This window comes from Arachis duranensis, chromosome 9 (assembly GCF_000817695.3).
Source record: "Arachis duranensis cultivar V14167 chromosome 9, aradu.V14167.gnm2.J7QH, whole genome shotgun sequence".
NCBI classification, from domain to species: Eukaryota; Viridiplantae; Streptophyta; class Magnoliopsida; order Fabales; family Fabaceae; genus Arachis; species Arachis duranensis.
The window spans coordinates 61,599,316-61,616,721 of record NC_029780.3 but is presented as its reverse complement, the minus strand read 5'-3'; the positions used below and the strand labels follow the sequence as shown (position 1 = coordinate 61,616,721).

General features: G+C 27.9%; 2 protein-coding genes across 2 annotated transcripts in view; both read left to right on the top strand.

The window, feature by feature from the left end:
- The first annotated feature begins 77 nt into the window (after positions 1-77).
- LOC107465758 (ATP-dependent DNA helicase PIF1-like) lies at positions 78-1,462 on the top strand. The gene is made up of 3 exons (XM_016084730.1): positions 78-168; positions 294-365; positions 693-1,462. The coding sequence occupies exons 1-3, from the start codon at positions 78-80 to the stop codon at positions 1,460-1,462; spliced, it is 933 nt and encodes a 310-aa protein (XP_015940216.1).
- Positions 1,463-13,627: 12,165 nt separating this feature from the next.
- The window catches only part of LOC107465769 (protein WVD2-like 2), a 4,804-nt gene continuing 1,025 nt past the window's right edge, over positions 13,628-17,406 (top strand). The window contains exons 1-6 of the mRNA XM_016084741.3: positions 13,628-13,917; positions 15,292-15,733; positions 16,284-16,372; positions 16,597-16,687; positions 16,781-16,852; positions 17,075-17,185. Of these exons, the coding sequence (XP_015940227.1) occupies positions 15,296-15,733; positions 16,284-16,372; positions 16,597-16,687; positions 16,781-16,852; positions 17,075-17,185 (801 nt within the window). The 5' untranslated portion in view covers positions 13,628-13,917; positions 15,292-15,295. The remainder of the gene's footprint in view (positions 13,918-15,291; positions 15,734-16,283; positions 16,373-16,596; positions 16,688-16,780; positions 16,853-17,074; positions 17,186-17,406) is intronic.

The following is a 17,406-nucleotide window of genomic DNA, read 5'->3' as shown; positions in this document are numbered from 1 at the left end:
TAAGTGGGTATTTAAAAAGGCTAACTAATGAGTAGAAATTTGCATACGATCAAATAATTGGTGCTGTTAGCGGTAATATGGGTGGATTTTTCTTCTTATACGGTCAAGGTGGTTGTGAAAAAATATTTTTATGGTCAACTATATCGTGCTCAATTAGGTCTAAAGGAGGTATAGTTTTAAATGTTGTTTCGAGTGGGATTGCTGCACTTTTGTTGCCTAATGGAAGAACTACACATTCAAGGTTTAAAATTCCTTTTGCCATAAATGAGGATTCTTTGTGTAGCATTAAACAGGGAAGTCCTCTTGCAAGGTTAATATCCAAGCTAAGGCCAAATTAATCACATGGGATGAAGCTCCAATGATAAGTAAGTATTGTTACGAAACTTTAGATAAATGCCTCAAAAACATCTTAAGGTGCTCAAATTCGTATAATGCTCATTTGCCATTTGGAGGTAAAGTTGTTGTTCTCGGAGGAGATTTTAGACAAATTTTACCTGTAATTCTCAGAGGCTCAAGGCAAGATATAATTCAGTCTTCTATTAATTCTTCATATTTATGGCATAACTGTAAAGTTTTGAAGTTTACAAAAAACATGAGATTGTCACTAGGTGAAAACAACAATATACAAGAACTCATAAATTTTGCAGAATGACTACTCAAAATTGGTGATGGTTTGGCTGGTGATACAACAGATGGTGAATCGATCGTTCATATACCATCTGACATTTTGATTAAGAACTCTGAGACAGTTTTGGATGACCTCATTGATTTCGTGTATCCAAATATGTTATCCAATTTATCCGTTGAAATTTATTTCAAGGATAGAGCAATTCTTGCACCAACTTTGGATTTTTGTGTCACTGATGTCAACAACAAGATGACTGCAGGGCTACCTGGACAAGAAATAGTCTACTTAAGTTCAGACTCTGTGTGTGCTGAAGAGGGAAATATGGAACTTGAGTTAGATGCTTTCTCGCCGGAGATTCTAAATGGAATAAATTGTTCAGGTCTACCACCACACAAGTTGGTTCTAAAGGTTGGCGCTCCTGTTATGTTGCTGCGGAATATAGACCAAACTAATGGTTTGTGCAATGGAACGAGGATGCAAGTTAGAAGAATGGAAAATCATGTGATAGAATGCAAGACTTTAACTAGTAACAAAGTTAGAAGTATTGTTCTTATCCCAAGAGTGAATCTAATTCCAAATAATGAAACATTGCCGGTCAGGTTTCAAAGAAAACAATTCCCAATTATCATGTCATTTGCAATGATAATAAATAAGTCCCATGGACAAACTCTATTGAAACTTCCAAGGCCAGTTTTCACCCATGGTCAATTGTTTGTTACGTTATCAAGGGTAACGAGTATAGATGGTCTGCGAGTGCTGTTCCAAGATCATGGACACTTGGAAGATAACTGCATGATGAATGTGGTATATAGAGAAGTTTTTGAGAGCCTATAATAAAAAGGTAATAACAAAATGTCTTACTAAATCTATTTATTTATTAAAATTTATTACTATCACTTAAAAAAATTTAGAAATTCTAGGAACTAATAGATGAATTCTTATTATACATTAATAGTTTGAAAATATTAAAATTATCATTAAAATTCGTATAATTTTATATACAAACATTGATACGGTATTGTTTCATGTATATATTTTGCAGGTATCAAAAGATAGCATTGAATTGTTATTCAGTAGGTTTAAATTATTTATTGTTTATTACAAAACTTTCTGCATTAGGATTCTCTATTAATTTGTTCTTCATTTTGAGCTGATTTTGATATTTTCTTACTTCACAGTCAACATATAAAATTTGTTGGTAGATTTAAGTATTACTAGATTATTTATGGTCATATTGAGTATATATGCCTGATTTATTGAAAAAAGTAGATTAAATAACTATTTTATAGTTAATACAATTAATACTATATTAAAAAAAGAAAAACAACGCATACAAGTTATTTTTTATTAATTAAATTATTATAATTAAAATGAAATTTAACACAACAACTTAAAATTATAATTTTAATCTTATCACGTGCATGACACGGGTGATTAAACTTGTATATATATATTTTTAAGTTGTTAATACCAAATATTGCTAAAATTATGTCATTAAATAAAGTTATTTGCTATTGTAAGAATTATTAATTTCTATAATTTTGTTAATACAAGTTGACGGTGAACTTTGGTTAATAATAATAATACATCAAATTACGCTATATTTCTTAGGCAACATCTGTTACAAAGAATAAAAATAAGAAATTGAAATTTAAGTAAATTACATAAACAATTTTATATGGGATAATATTATATTTTTACACTTATTTTATACAAATTAAAAGAGAGTACTTTGCAAAATAACTTCCATGGTTATTTCTATAATGAATTAGTAATAACATATACATTTAATTTGTCGATAGTATTTCTGGCTCGTACTCTTTTTTATTGTTATAAATGTGTAGAATATTATTCTAATATTTACATTTAAATGAAGTCTTAATTTAGTTTCTAAAATTTAAAATATCTTTTTTTGTCTAAAAAATTTCAACTAAACCAAATGTTATCACAATATTAAATCCAAAAGAAATACTTAACATTCTTATTAACGGAGTGACAACGTAATTAATTAGTTAAATAAGTATGAATTAATTTTTACATATAAGTAATTTTGTTATACAAGTCTTACAAGTTTTTTAATTGATATTACGCTCAAATGCGTTTGTTATGCACATATGTTTCACGCGTCTCTAACAGATTTTTAATTTTTGAAAAGATTCCGTTTCTTTTTTCGAATTTCTTGCGTTCTCTTTTTCCTTTTTTATTTACGTGCTTTTCTCTCTTTGTTCTCTTTTTTTATTATTCTCGATTTCTATTGTTTTTTGACATCAATCTCTGAAATCGTTTTTGAAGATAATGGATAATTCAACTTCAGATTGTCAGATGAACCAGTGCGCGAACCTTGCCTATGAAATTTGCTATTAATTCTTCCTTATTTGAATTGAATCTAATATACTAGTTCTGATTAGAATTAATATAATCTTGTCCAATTTATATCAAACATTCGAGTGTAGATCAGGAATATTTGGGTGTATTTTTATAAAAGTTTGGGTGTATTTACAATTTATGACTTTTCATATGACAGATGGTGAATTGTCTTATTCTTTTAGTTAAATTGTTTTAGTTTCTGTTTAGTTATGATCCATGAATCTGGTTTTTGTTATTTTTTATGATGGTTTTATAGTTGTATTTGCATTCTATAGTTTATGCTTGTTTTAGTATGGTGTATTTTGGGTGTATTTTGTAGTCCTTTTGTGGTGTATTTTGTAGTCCTTGCTGACTTTGGTGGCTGATTTTAGTGTACACGTAATATAACTCATTTCCGTATCTGCAGCAATTTGGGTGTAAAAACGAAGATATTTGGGTGTAAAACGAAGATATTTGGGTGTATTTTTATTCTGATGAGTTTTGCATAATTCAGAACTCTTCTTCTTCCTCCTCCTCATCTTCTGCTGCTTCTTCTTCATCATCTTCTTATTTTATATTCTCATAATTCTTTTTGGGGAGAAAAAATCAAACAAAGAAGAAAAAAATGCATAATGTTGCAAAACTAAAAGAAGAAGGAGGAGAAACACGACGATGAAGAGGAAACACGCGAAGAAAAAGATGGAGAAACACAAAAAATAGGAGAAGAAGAAGGAATAAGATGAGGAGGAGGAGAAACGCGAAGAAAAATGGTAGTTGTGGTTTTCATCGAAGAAGAAGAAAAAGAAGAAGAAGAGTTGTTTATAATGGTGAGTAGCGCGCTTTAGAAATAGGAAGTGGTTGAGTAACGTGCATGTATTTACTCTTGAATATGGGAGTGTAATGCGCGTGTCTTTTATTAGACTTGTGCCAACTTATAAAACTTGTAAGTTAAAAAGACTTGTATGTATAGCATACCTGAATAAGTATTATCAACTTATCTATTGTTAGGTCACCTATTATCACTATTTGGCTATTGTCAATTTACTTATGCATTAAGTAAATTATAATATCTTCCAACATAAATATTATTAGCGTTTTCTCTTATTTCTAAAATTAAAAACATTAAAATTCGTACATATTAAAATTAAAATTACTTACTTAATAATATCTTTACTAGACATGCATTCACGATACGAAATATTTTATTCATATTTAAGAGTCTAATAATATATATTTAGTTTATTTGAAACCTTTAAAGATAAAAATAAGATATGTTAAATGTCAAAAATAAACTGAAAATTAATTTGAATTAATCAAGTGATTAATTCGATAACTGAGAGAGGAATAAAGAGAGAAAAGAGAGAATAGAGAAAAATGTTGTAATATCGTTAGTATTTGACGCTACCAATCTTTAAAATTGATGAATACGCTTTTATAGCTGCTGTTGATCTTATACTTGAGCGCAAAGATGATGGAGGGAGAATGAAAGGAAAGGAAGCCGCTGTGAATAGTGTTATTGAAAAAATGAGAAAAAAGAATAAAGATTTAAGTTTTAAAGCACTAGTTTATTCTATCCTATTCTATCCTACCCAACTCCACAAATTTAGCAGTGCGAGGTGGTAATTTTTTTTTTAATTTTGGCAGGTTCAAAATCTCAGCGTAACCCACTTTTTGTTAGCAATAAGTGTAATTACCCGTGCCATGCACGTGATAAGATTAACATTATTATTTTAAATTATTTTTTTAAAATTAATTTGAATTATAATAATTTGATTAATAAAATAGTATCACGTTATGCATTGTTTGTTTGTTTTTTTTAATTTAGTATTAATTGGATTAACTCTAAAATAGTTATTAATCGATTTTAATAATCTACTTTTTTCAATAAATCAGACATATATACTGAATGTGATAATAAATAATATAGTAATAGTTAAATTCACCAACAAATATATTGGTTATTATCACACCATAAAATAAATTAAATATAAAGGCTATTAGCACTTATAAATCTATAAAATCGCACTGTCTTTGATTCGTGCAAGGGTTTACTTATCAAATAAACTTAAAATATGAACAAAAAATATTTATAAAATGGACCTAGTATCACTTGAAAAAATCATGAAAAATAATAAAATTACCTCGTTATCCATAAGAATTATTTCTATGTAAGTCAGCTTGTTCTTGTCAAATTTGGATGTGACTTTTCATGATCTTATATATTAATTTTGTTAAATAATTCTAAATATTTTTTATATGTATGCATACATATATATTAACTATACATAAAAATATTTAAATCACATATATTAATTATTTTTTTGTTATGATTATTCTTTGTATATATATAATTATTTTTTATTCTACAATCATGCAATAATTTTTTATTTTTTATATCTATGTATATTTGCCAAATATAAAATGAGAAAAAAAAGGTGATACATATATCCAAAAAAGAAAATAAACTTAAAAATCAAAAGAAAAAAATAAATTTTATATTAAAAATATAAAAATGGTATATTCAAAAAGAATAGTCGTAATATATAAATTGAGTGAACAATTTAAATTTCTTTAAAACTAATTTAATCAAATACTAATATTAGAAATAAATTACTTAAATAATATTTAATCAATTCTAGTCCTTATACACATATAGATTAGAGTCATTTTCGTAACGACAACCAACTGAAATAACATCATAATTCATAAGTTTGAATATTTATAATTCGTGCAAATTCAGACAATTTCCTTGTTATTTCAAAACCTTTTGTATCCTTGATCTGATAGAGTTGAATCGCAATTCCTTTTATGGAAAAAGAGTTACGGAGGTGATTTTGATATGTTGGAAACCAAAATCCGAAAGTCACTATTTATATTTGAGTGTGACACCAATTAAACTCTAAAGGCCAAATAAAATAGTATCTCTAATTTTATTCTCATTTGATTCTAAATCAAAAGTAATACTAACTTATTTAATTAAGCATTTATGATAGAAAATAATCATTCAATTTGAATTACAATTGATTGATTGATAGAAATTATAATAAATTGTATGATATTAAAATAATTAACCAAATAAATTAGTTGATATAATTAATTTATTATAATAAATTAAATTTAATGAGTTAAAAGAAATAAATCGAAAAACACCTTAAAAAATATGCCATGACAGTTTTATCATTAAATACAGAAATTTAATTTTTATATAATAGAATAGATATTTACAGATTATTACATTAAACACAGACTAAAAAAATACATTAAAAAAATAAAAGCATCAATGATAAAATATAATCCAAAAAATCACTTAAATTAAAAAATAACCTGTAATCAATTATAATAAATCTATATATGAGAAGTAAAAGTAAAATAAATAATTAAAAATAAAGTAAAAAAATCAATTAAAAAAATAAAATAAAATAAAAAAATAATGTGTGGAGTAGATAAAAAATGTATTATAATAAAAGATTAATATAATTAATTAATACAAAGGATGAAAGAAAAAAATTAAAATACGATCTTATTAAAAAATTTTAAAAAAATTTACCTAAAATAGAGAGAGAGAAAAAAGGGATATATAAAATAATACAATAATAAATTAAATTAATTGAGTTCATTTATTTCATTGCTTTATATATTATTTATTAACTAATTTAATATTTATCTCAATCAAATGTTATAATTAATTTGGTTTAATAAATCAAACAAAATTTAAGATAATTTGATATTTACTCTAATTAAATTAAATATTTAAAGTTATGATTAATGTAATTTAATGAATCAAATAAAATATAAAATGATGAAATATTTATCCTAATAAAATCAAATTACATAGTTGATTAATTGTAATTAATACAATTAAATAAATCAAACACATAAAGTTGAAAAATAATTTAGTTAATTTGGGTCTTAAGGATACATTTTAAAAATATTTATTTTTCAACAACTTTTATAAAATATTTTTTATAATATTTTTAACTTATGGTCTAAAAGCACAGTTATAATAACCCATTAAAAAGTACTTAATTAGTTAATATAGATAATTAGTATAATTGATTTAGTTCAATAAATTAAAAGAAATAAATGTAAAAGAAAGAGATAAAGGAAAGGTAAAATTATAAAAATGTGTAGCCATTAAAAAGTAATAAAAAAAGTCCCTTTTAGTTTTTTATTTATTAGTTATTAATTTATTATAATTAATTTCACAACATTTATTATACGTTATTCATATTACAAATTAATACAATCAATTAATTGATAGTTATTATCGATAATTAATTATAATTGATATAACTCATTTCGCTATACTTTTTAAATAAATAATTAAAAATACACATCTCAATTTTTTGTTAAAGTAGAATAAAATAAAATACATAAATTGAGTAGATATAAATCTAAAAATTATAAAATTTTATTAACAACTCAAATAAATTAGTACCATAAAACTAACTTTAATGTCTATTTTAAAAATAATTACTGACCTTTTATTCTTTTAATTATTAATAATTCAAATAAAGTAATACCCTATAACTTATTTTGTTATCTATTTTAAGTAATTACTAACATTCTATTTCTATAATTATTTGCTTGTCTTATTTAACATTTATGCTTTCAATCAATTATATTAATAAACAAAAAAACTAAATTAATTTCGATTATATTTGGACTATTCAACAATTCACATAATCTTTTTAATTTAGGATTAACTGCTAACGATAGAAAATAAAAAAAATTTAGAGTAATTCAATATTATGAACATTAATTAGTATTGTGAAATAACCTAAAATTATAATGCAATTTATTTTTAAATAAATAATCAAGTATTATTGTTAATTATGAAATAACATAAAATTATAATGCATTTTATTTTTAAAGAAACAATCATCCATTAATATTTATAAATAGAAATTATCGTCAAAATTCTTTGATTAACAATATGAGGGGTTAATTACTATTCATTTACACTATTAGAAGAATTACCATCATGAGTAAAATTTTGTTAAAAAAAAAGAATAAAATTGCATAAATAGTGGATTTAAAAAATAAAAATCGTTAAGTAATTATACTTTTTTTAATAAATAGTAAAAAATTAAATATCATAAACTATATTCTTTCAAAAGTAACTATTTTAAGTTGTTATGTTTGGCATGATTTATTTGTATATCATTTAAATAGATATTATTTTTTATTATAATAATCATTTATCCTTAATAATTATTGTTAGAATTTAATAATTTTCATGCCTTACAATAATTATCTATAAAATAATTACGATCTAATATTAATTATTAAATTATATAAAATGGAAGAGAGAAAGATATTCATCAACACATACACATATATATATTATTGGTCACAAATACAATAGGACTATTGACTTGACCAAAAATTGATTTATCGCACAACATTAATTTGTAAATATTATTACGTGTTAGGTAAGTATTGAGAATCGTAAGAAAGGACCTCTTTTTTATTAGAGTGCTGCCGAAACAACAACGTTAATAATAAATCTGAAACCAAAGAAGAAAAGGAAGAAAAAGAGAAGATGGTGATGAGAATCGAAGAGTAAAATAAACAACTTCGTATGCAGCTATTATTATAGTTTGTGAAATTATTTAGGACAAAGAAATAAAAAAGGTAAAATAGAAAACCACCTTCGAAAAAATATGAAGAACTATCGTTAGGAGGCTTTAGATATTTATATGTTCGAGAATAAGAAGACCCATTAAGATAATTTATTATTCACATTATAATCTCTTACCATAATTCTCGTATAATAATTTATTCTATTAAATTAGATTCATTATTCCATATCTTTTCTTTCTATTATTATTTACGAAAGTCATATAAGTATATTAGAAAGCGATAAGAATGATGATTCTTAAAATTTTGTTTGGACCTCTATATATAGAAGACAAAAAATCATGATTATTTAAAAAAATTAATTTGTGTTTATTGCATTCAATTTGAATGAGTAAAAAATCATCTTATTTTAGTTTAATATTTAGTTCACATGATTTGAATTTGACTCTGTATTTATGATTTGACATGATTTAATTATTAGTTAAAAGGATCTCAGTTGTTTATTTTAACATAGATTTTATATTTTAATTACTAATAAATTAATCAAATCAATTAATTAATACACATAATTAGTATAACTAATTTGATTTAATTAATTAATGAAATAAAATTAAAAATACTACGAGAATATTAAAAAAAATAAATTAAAAAATACTATAAAAACAAATTGATATAAATTGTAGTAAATTGTGTGATATTTAAATATCTAATCAAATTTATTAGTTGATATAATTAATCTCGTAATAAATTGAATTTAATGAGTTAAAAGAAATAAATCAGAAAATATTCTCAAAAGCATGCCACGTCAACTTCATCGGTAAGTATAGAAACCTAATTTTTATATAATAGAAGATAGATTATTATTATTATTATTATTATTATTATTATTATTATTATTATTATTAATTGATATCGATATTAATTTTTTACCATTAATGTATGTATCAAGTCGTCACTAATTATGCTTGATTAAAAATAATAATTAAAAAATATTAATAATTGATAATTAGTATTATACAATTAATATAATAATTTAATAATTAATATTAATTTCCTAAATTAGTATAATTATATTTTATTCATTAAATATTAATTATGATATAATTATAATAAAGTTATTTTTTATAAAATAATTTAGAATAGATGAAAACTTTAATTCGTTTTGGAGGGAAAACGGACTCACGAGAGATCGACACGTCACCTTTATTAGTTGGAGAAAAATCCAGTTTTAATATATTAAGTAGATTTTGGCAAGTTGACCAGATATATTCATCTTGCTTTGTCATTCCTATAGTAAATCGTTTAAATAGAGCTCAGATTCACAGTAAATTAGTCTTTAACCTACTAAATTAGAGATATCATAAAAAAATTAAAGAAATAAAACTGAGACTTAGATTCAAACATAAGAGTTAAAATATTATTTTATTCTTTTATAATTATAGAATTTAACTCACATATGTCTTAAAGCTAAATATTAAGTTTAGCATTTTTTTAACAAAATTAAAGTTTTTAATATAATTGTTGTACATTTATCAAAGTAAAATATTTAAAAATTTTATTGTAATAACCTTCACATGTTTTTTAAGAACAACAAAAGCAGGTAAAAATATATATTAACTAAATCTATGATTATATATCATAGTAAATTCGATATATGAAATATCTAAGATGAAATTAAAGAAAAAAATATTATAAATATTAAGTGTAAATAATATATTTACAAATATCATTCTTATGACTTTTTTTCTTCAAAAAAAATAATATTAATATTATTTTGCATATATGAATATTAAAAAAAAACAAATTATTACTATTATTTTCTAAAATTCTAAGGATTTCATTCTATTTATATCAAATGGGTAATAATTATTGATGTTTTTTTAATAAGAAAATAAAGTTCTCATTCATAAAAAAAGCCAAATGGTATTTATAGATTATAGCAAAAATATAAAATTTATATCTAACAAAGAAAATAATTATTCTCTATGTTGAAGTATTAATTGATAGGAGACGTAAAATTCGATTTCAAAAAATCTTAATGAACAGAAAGAGAAATAAATTTGGTGGAACTCACATACAGTTGTCTTTATGTAAAGCTGCTAATAATTGAGAATCGTTAGATGATCTAACATGTTTGACTAAATTATTATCTAATAACTCTCGACTTTCAACTTCACAAAAAGATAATTACACGTGAGTGTTCACCAAAAATCTAACTCTCTTGTGTTTCTAAAACCCTTCTCAATTCAACGTCAATACATGAACAACATTACCATTGTTATGCTTAACCAGAACCCCGTTTATAAAAATTTAATTTTTAGCTGCTTTCGCGTAATCCAAATACTAAAAGATTCAACTTTTTTACATCTGCTGCATGGAATTAAATCCTTGTATTTTGCAAGATAATCAATGCTTCACTTTCAAGAAGGGAGCTTTTCTCAAAAAGACTAATCTTTTACTTGTCTCATCGGAAATTCCGTCAACAATTGATGGAGGTGTGACCCAAACTGGTCAACAAACCGGCAGAAGCTCGCCGATTGTGGCATCGACTTCAGGTGCAACGCAACGGGCAGAAAGGCGGCTAGATCTGCTAATGAAATAGAGGCGGTGAAACCAAGGCTTTCCCTCCCTCTCCATGGGTAAATTGGCTATGGTGCCCAGGAGTGGGTAAGAGCGGGCCGAGTCGGTATCCACTAAAAAAAACACTGAGTGCCGTCGGATTTACCGTCGCATTTAACATTGTAAAGCAGCGGCAGATTTATTAGTGATAACCATGTCGAATTTGTAAGATTTTTTAATTACCGACGGATTCTATTTTTTGACGATGAATCCGCTAGTAATTTTTGGAGGAAAAATAGATTAAATTGGCGCGTCCTTTACCATCGGATTTACCGTCGAATTAATTCGATGGTAACTCAATTTAATGAAACAATGCGTTTTGGTGACCTGCAATGGTATACCGACAGAATTTTTTGATAGTAAATCCGACGATAAATATGGCGTAAATTCAAATCCTCACCACCATAACCATCATTCCTCTCTCTCTCTCTCCTTCTCTCTCTCTCTCTCTTTCTCTCTCTAATACCAGCTGCTTGCCGCTGAGGCCACTGCCGTCGCCACCCCCTCTCCGTCAACCCCCATTGCCGATGCCTCATTCTTCTCCTTCTTGCCCTCTCTCTCAATGCCGCCGCAGTCCTTTCCTCCTTCTCCTTTCACCCTTCTCAACCCATAACCTCCAGCTCCCTGCTTTGGCAGCCCACGGCTGCCACCTCTAGTGCCGGTAACAATCTGATGCCGTCTCCTTCTTCCCTTCTTTTTCGTTACTTTCTACACCCTACATTCAAGGTTCTTTGTTTGAATTCTTTTTTCAAATCATGTTAGTTAGTTTTAGTTCAATAGATTGGTTTATTAAAATCATTCTTAACGTTACAAAACATTATAAAATCATTTTTTGTCCATAAACAATATTTTTCGGGCAATTTTATTCTTAAACAAAAATAAAAAAATATTAAAAAAGAAAATAAACCCCGAGGAAGAAGAAAGAAAAGGAAAGGAAGAAGAGGGAGGTGACGGCGGAGAAGAGTGCGGCCGCCGCCGTCGCTGTCGCCATTGCGTCGTGACTAGAGAGAGACAAAATGAGGAGATGAGAGAGAGAACGAGAGAAGAGAGGAACAGAGGGAGAAGAAAGGAAAGGAAGAAGGAGGAGGTGACGGCAGGGAAGAGTGACGGCAGAGAGCTGCTCTGTCGATGTCGAACTCCATCACCGTCGTCGTGCTTCGGGTGGTGAGGGACTCTGCTCTTCCCCCTCGCTCGATCTGTCCTCTCTTTAGCCACAACTGCAACGGCGACAACAGTAGCTTTCTATGCCGTCGCTTCTTTCTCCTCTTTCCTTCAACCGCGATGGCAACGGACGACAGCAACACCACCCATCTTCTCTTAGTTTTCCTTTTCTCCCTTTTTCTTTCTTCTCTCTTCTCTCTTTTCTGCGTTCTCTCTCTTGCGTTTGAATGATTGGAATTTTGAATTTTCTATCTTGAAATTTGAATATGGTATTGTTGTTAATTGATTTTTGAATCTGAATATATTATTGTTGTTGATTTCGTGTTAGTTTTGTTTGATTTTTTTTTTAAATTAAAAAAATAGTTGGTGTTGTTGTGATGGATTTTTGAATCTGAATATACTGTTCTTGTTGATTTTGTATTGGCTTTGTTTGATTTTTTTGAAATTAAAAAAATAGTTGGTATTGTTGTTGTTGAAGATTTGAGTGGAGAGTGGAGTAGGGAGGAGGTTGAGGTAAACAGTGGAGTGAGAAGGGTAAAGAGAAAAGATGATGATGAAGGGTATTTTAGTCTAAAATTAAAAAAAAAAGATGATTTTATAACGTTTTGTAACGTTAAGAATGATTTTAATAATAAAAAAAATTGGAGACAAATTTAATTTTCACCTCAGATCTTAGGGACGAAAAAAGTATTTAACCCTAATTAAAATTTGTGAAAAACTTATTTGTCAAAGTTTTAAAAGATCAAAAACTTATTTATTCTTTTTTAAGAATTTATTTTAAATTTAAACGAAAATCAAACAGGAAAATTAAATAAAAAAAGAACAGCAGAAAATAAAATATGTAAGGAAAGGAAGTTTTATTATTTTTTTTCTTTTGCATGTTTGTGCAGATATTGCTCCATTTTTAATCGTTTTTTTTCCTTATTTAGGCGTATCTATAACACCCAAATCTCATAATCTTATCCGTGTGATACTGTTATCATGTATGACAATTATTTCAGACTGTCTTCCCTTTTTCTTCCTATTTTTCCCTCACATTTTTAATATTTTATTAAGGTAGGTTGACAATTCTTATTAGTAGCATTTTTTTAATATTATTTATTTATTAGTAGTATTATTTGAGTTTAACGTCACTTTGTTGTGACTCCACTATCACAATTTAACGCCGTCAATGGGTGGATCGCACGACGACATGCGGATAAGAATGGTTTCAGTTAAACAAAAAATAAAACCGCCGTTAAAAAAGAACCCGAAAAACCGTTCTATAAATATAACCAGAAAACCAACGAAGAAAAACACATCAGAGAAAGGGGAAACAGGGGAAAAAAAAACGGATTTTGATAACATCCCCTAAAGCAAGCGAATATTGATACATAAAGTTTGGATTTTGTTTGTATTTGGCACCATCACAGTTCACCGCAACAAAACAAAACACAAGAAGAAGCAACACAGCCACAAAGAGAGAGAAAGAGAAGAAAGAGAAGAAAGAGAATAAGAAGGAGGAGAAGGAGAAGGAAGAGGAGAAGAGTCCTTCACTTCTTTTGAGATCTTGTGAGATCAAGTCCACAACTTTGAGCCAGGTTTCTCTCTTTGGTTTTTCTTTTTTTGTCATTTTTTTATTATTGCAATGTAGGTGTTTGATCCTTTGCCTCAACCAGCTTATTTAGCATTTTTAGCTATGTGCTAATTTGGAGATCTCTGATATTTTCATTTATCTTTTTCTTCTGTGTTTGTTTTTATGATTTTTGATATCAGCATGTTTTGATCTCTTCTGAGTTCAGATTCGTTGTTTTTTTTTTTTCTATCTTTTTTTGTTTTTTGTGCTTACCAAACAGTGCTAGCTTCAGGGAACCCACCTTCTTTTAAGGGTATAAGCGCCAAATTTTAGTCTTTTTTTTTTCCTTCTCTTATTTTTAGTTCAAAATTTTGGTGTGTGGGTAGTGGGTCAAAAGGGGAATTCAATCTTGCTAGTGCTTTTGCTTTTTGCACATTCTTTCTCTTTTTTGCCATATTCTGTGAGTTCACAAATTTTGACCTGTTTATGCTATTTTTGTGGTTGATTTTTTTTTTCTTTTTTGGGTTGTGGGTTTAGGATAGCTTTCCCTTGATCTTAACAAGGTTAAATTTTGAGCTTTTTCTTTTGATTCAAGTGTTTTCTGGAGCTCAATAAAATGTTGGATTTTGTTGTATGAATTAAGCCTTTTGAATCTCTATTTATATTCCATCTAAACGTTTGTTTTTTTTTTTTTTTTTACACTTTATTATTCTACTGATGTGGTTTCTTAATTTTTATTGGCTCCTTATGTGAAATTTCATGGCGATTTAAGAACTGCAGTTATTCTGTAGAATCTTAGCTTCAAGTGGCCCTTTTACCCTTTTCTCTTTCTCTTGGTTTGCGTCATAACAGATTCAGACCTAAAGTTTATTCTTTCTCTAAGAATAGAAAAATCAGTTCAAGGGTTATTTCATGGTTGTTGACTGATTGCTTAAATGGCTAAAATCACACAAAATAAAAATAAACTTCTGTTAACCGAAGTTGGATTTTTTTTTCTTTGGACTGGGTAGTCCCTGGATCTGTGAAGACTCTTATCTTACCCCATTTTTTTTATTCTTCCTTTCATTTTCCCCATCAGTAAGTTTAGTCGGTCTACTATGGAGGAAAGCTCACCGATTGCAATGATAGTTTTTATTTTCCCCTTAACAATACTTGAATAGAGGTCCACCTAGTGGGATATAGTTTTGTTGTGTTGTTGTTCTTGTGGTGCTCAAATATGAGACATTGTTTAAGAGGAACAAGTGTCAAATTAGCTGTTTCTAAATTGGTTTAGAAGGTGTTGTACTAGATTGAACCAAAAGTTAAGAAGTTTTATTTCTTTTATAGCAAATAGCAATCTATATTTTTCCTCCAATGATTTCTTATTTTTTCAAGCTAATAATCATGCACATTCATGCAGTATCATGGGGAGAGAAGTTTCAGGAATACAATTTGTGGACAAGAAGCCAAATGGTGTTTCACCATCTTCAGACGGCAGTACAAATGACAAAGTGCGCATTGCCCCTAGAATCTCAATATCTAAGGTTCAAGCAAAGGATCATGGGGTAAAAGAACATACTGAAGCTAATTCTTTTGATCAGAAATATCATGAGAAGGATGTTTTGAATGCTAATGCCACAAATGGAGATGCTGACTTGCCTGAGGAGATTGAAAAGTCTGAAATACAGACGACTGGTGAGAACAAAATGTCAATCCCACCTACTGCAAAGCTATCAGATCTGGACAATGAAAAGCATGGATCCTACACGGATATTGTTGAAACTGAAGCTGCCTCAAATGGTTTGAATTCACCACCAAATGCTAACACCACGCCCTCGCCTGTCTCATCAAAGAATTCACAGGTAATCAAAATGGTTAATGGTCTTGCTTGTTGTGCCATTGCTTTTTGAAATTGACGTTTGAACCACATAAATAGGTAAATATTATGATAACAACCTAGTGGTGCATGAAGACATTAGAGAGTAAAACAACTAGAATATTATTTTTTTACTACATTCTTGTTTTGGAAGTGGTGTCCTTCTCTGACTAAATTTATTTTCCTTTCTTTTGCCATTTAAACACATAACCTCATTAACCAAATTACCAAATCCAAATGGTGATAACTTATTGCCACTGATTAAACAATTGGATGCATACATAGGCTAAGGAGATATTAGGTTTAATATGCACTATATTAATTTCAAATTCAACCAATCTTCAGAATCACATAATATTATGCCAGCTAAATTCATAATGGGATTTTGTATGGAAATGTTCCTCAATAGGTTTAGATTTTATGTTAACAGACTTTCTATTTATATGCTTTGTTTGCAGACCCAATAAAAAAATGTTATTATTGTGTGCGTGTGTGTGTGGTCACTGACATTAAAAAATGTTTCCTTCTCTTTTCAGACAAATTCAACATTTTCATCAATTAAGCCCTTGCCACATGATCATAAGAAGTATCAAGATGATGAAGACAATTGGTCTATTGCTTCCTCGTATCCTCTAAACTAGATCATTTTGGTGATTTTTTATTTTTACTTTTCTGATTATAGCAAGTTAAGATATTATAAATAAGGTCCTTAGAATCTGCCGCACTTTTTTTTTTTTATTTAAATAAGAAACTATTTGGATTTTTGTACCTGGTAAATAGTCGGTTTTAGCTGCATATGACTTGACATGGCTGTAATTCTGTTGTTTGTTCCCTAACCGCAAGCATTAGTGTTATATCAATGCGCACTGCTAGATCTAAGGTGACTGTTGGTTCTGCACCTACATTTAGAAGCTCGCAGCGTGCAGAGAAACGGAGGGAGGTATTGATTTGCCATCAAGTTAATTCTGATGTAATATTAGTGAAACAGATGGAATTCCAAGTTAATGTTATGATTTTAATTTTTCCTATCCAGTTTTATATGAAGTTGGAGGAGAAGCAGCGAGCTCTTCAAGAAGAAAAAAGCCAGTATGAGGCGAGGCTAAAGGTACACTGGTCTTTACTTTTTTCACTTTGTTATTTTGTTTTCATTTCTCTCTGCTTTTTTTTAACACTCTTCTTTTCTTCTCTTACTAGGAAATTCTTATCCTTTGACCCTTTTCTTTTGCCCATGCTATATACATGGATCGTTTAATGTTACTGTTTCCATGTTATGTTTTGTATGTTAACTGATTAAATAACTTCGATTCTGTTTAATAATCTCTAATAGGAAGAGCAGGAAGCAGCAATCAAGCAGTTGAGGAAGAACTTGGTGATTAAGGCAAATCCAGTTCCAAGTTTCTATTATGAGGGGCCTCCACCTAAGACTGAACTCAAGAAGGTATTCTTCGTTCTTTTGCGCATGTTGTTCCCTACTTTTCAGGATGAATAAGAAACTGCCACTAAAAATATCTGATATATCATGCAAAATTGCATTGGAGCATAAATATTTAAATTTGGTTATGTTGTTCTTCGTACTATCTTGTATAATCATTTGAGACAGACAACAAAAATACGAAATTTCTTTGTTACTTAGGGTCTGGTTGCTAGTTTTGATTATGG

Coding starts and splice junctions, on each gene's coding strand:
- LOC107465758 (XM_016084730.1), top strand. CDS start 78: ATGGGTGGATTTTTCTTCTTATACGGTCAAGGTGGTTGTGAAAAAATA. Junction 169..293: donor CTCAATTAGGTCTAAAGGAG/GTATAGTTTTAA, acceptor AGCATTAAACAG/GGAAGTCCTCTTGCAAGGTT. Junction 366..692: donor GGATGAAGCTCCAATGATAA/GTAAGTATTGTT, acceptor GTGATACAACAG/ATGGTGAATCGATCGTTCAT.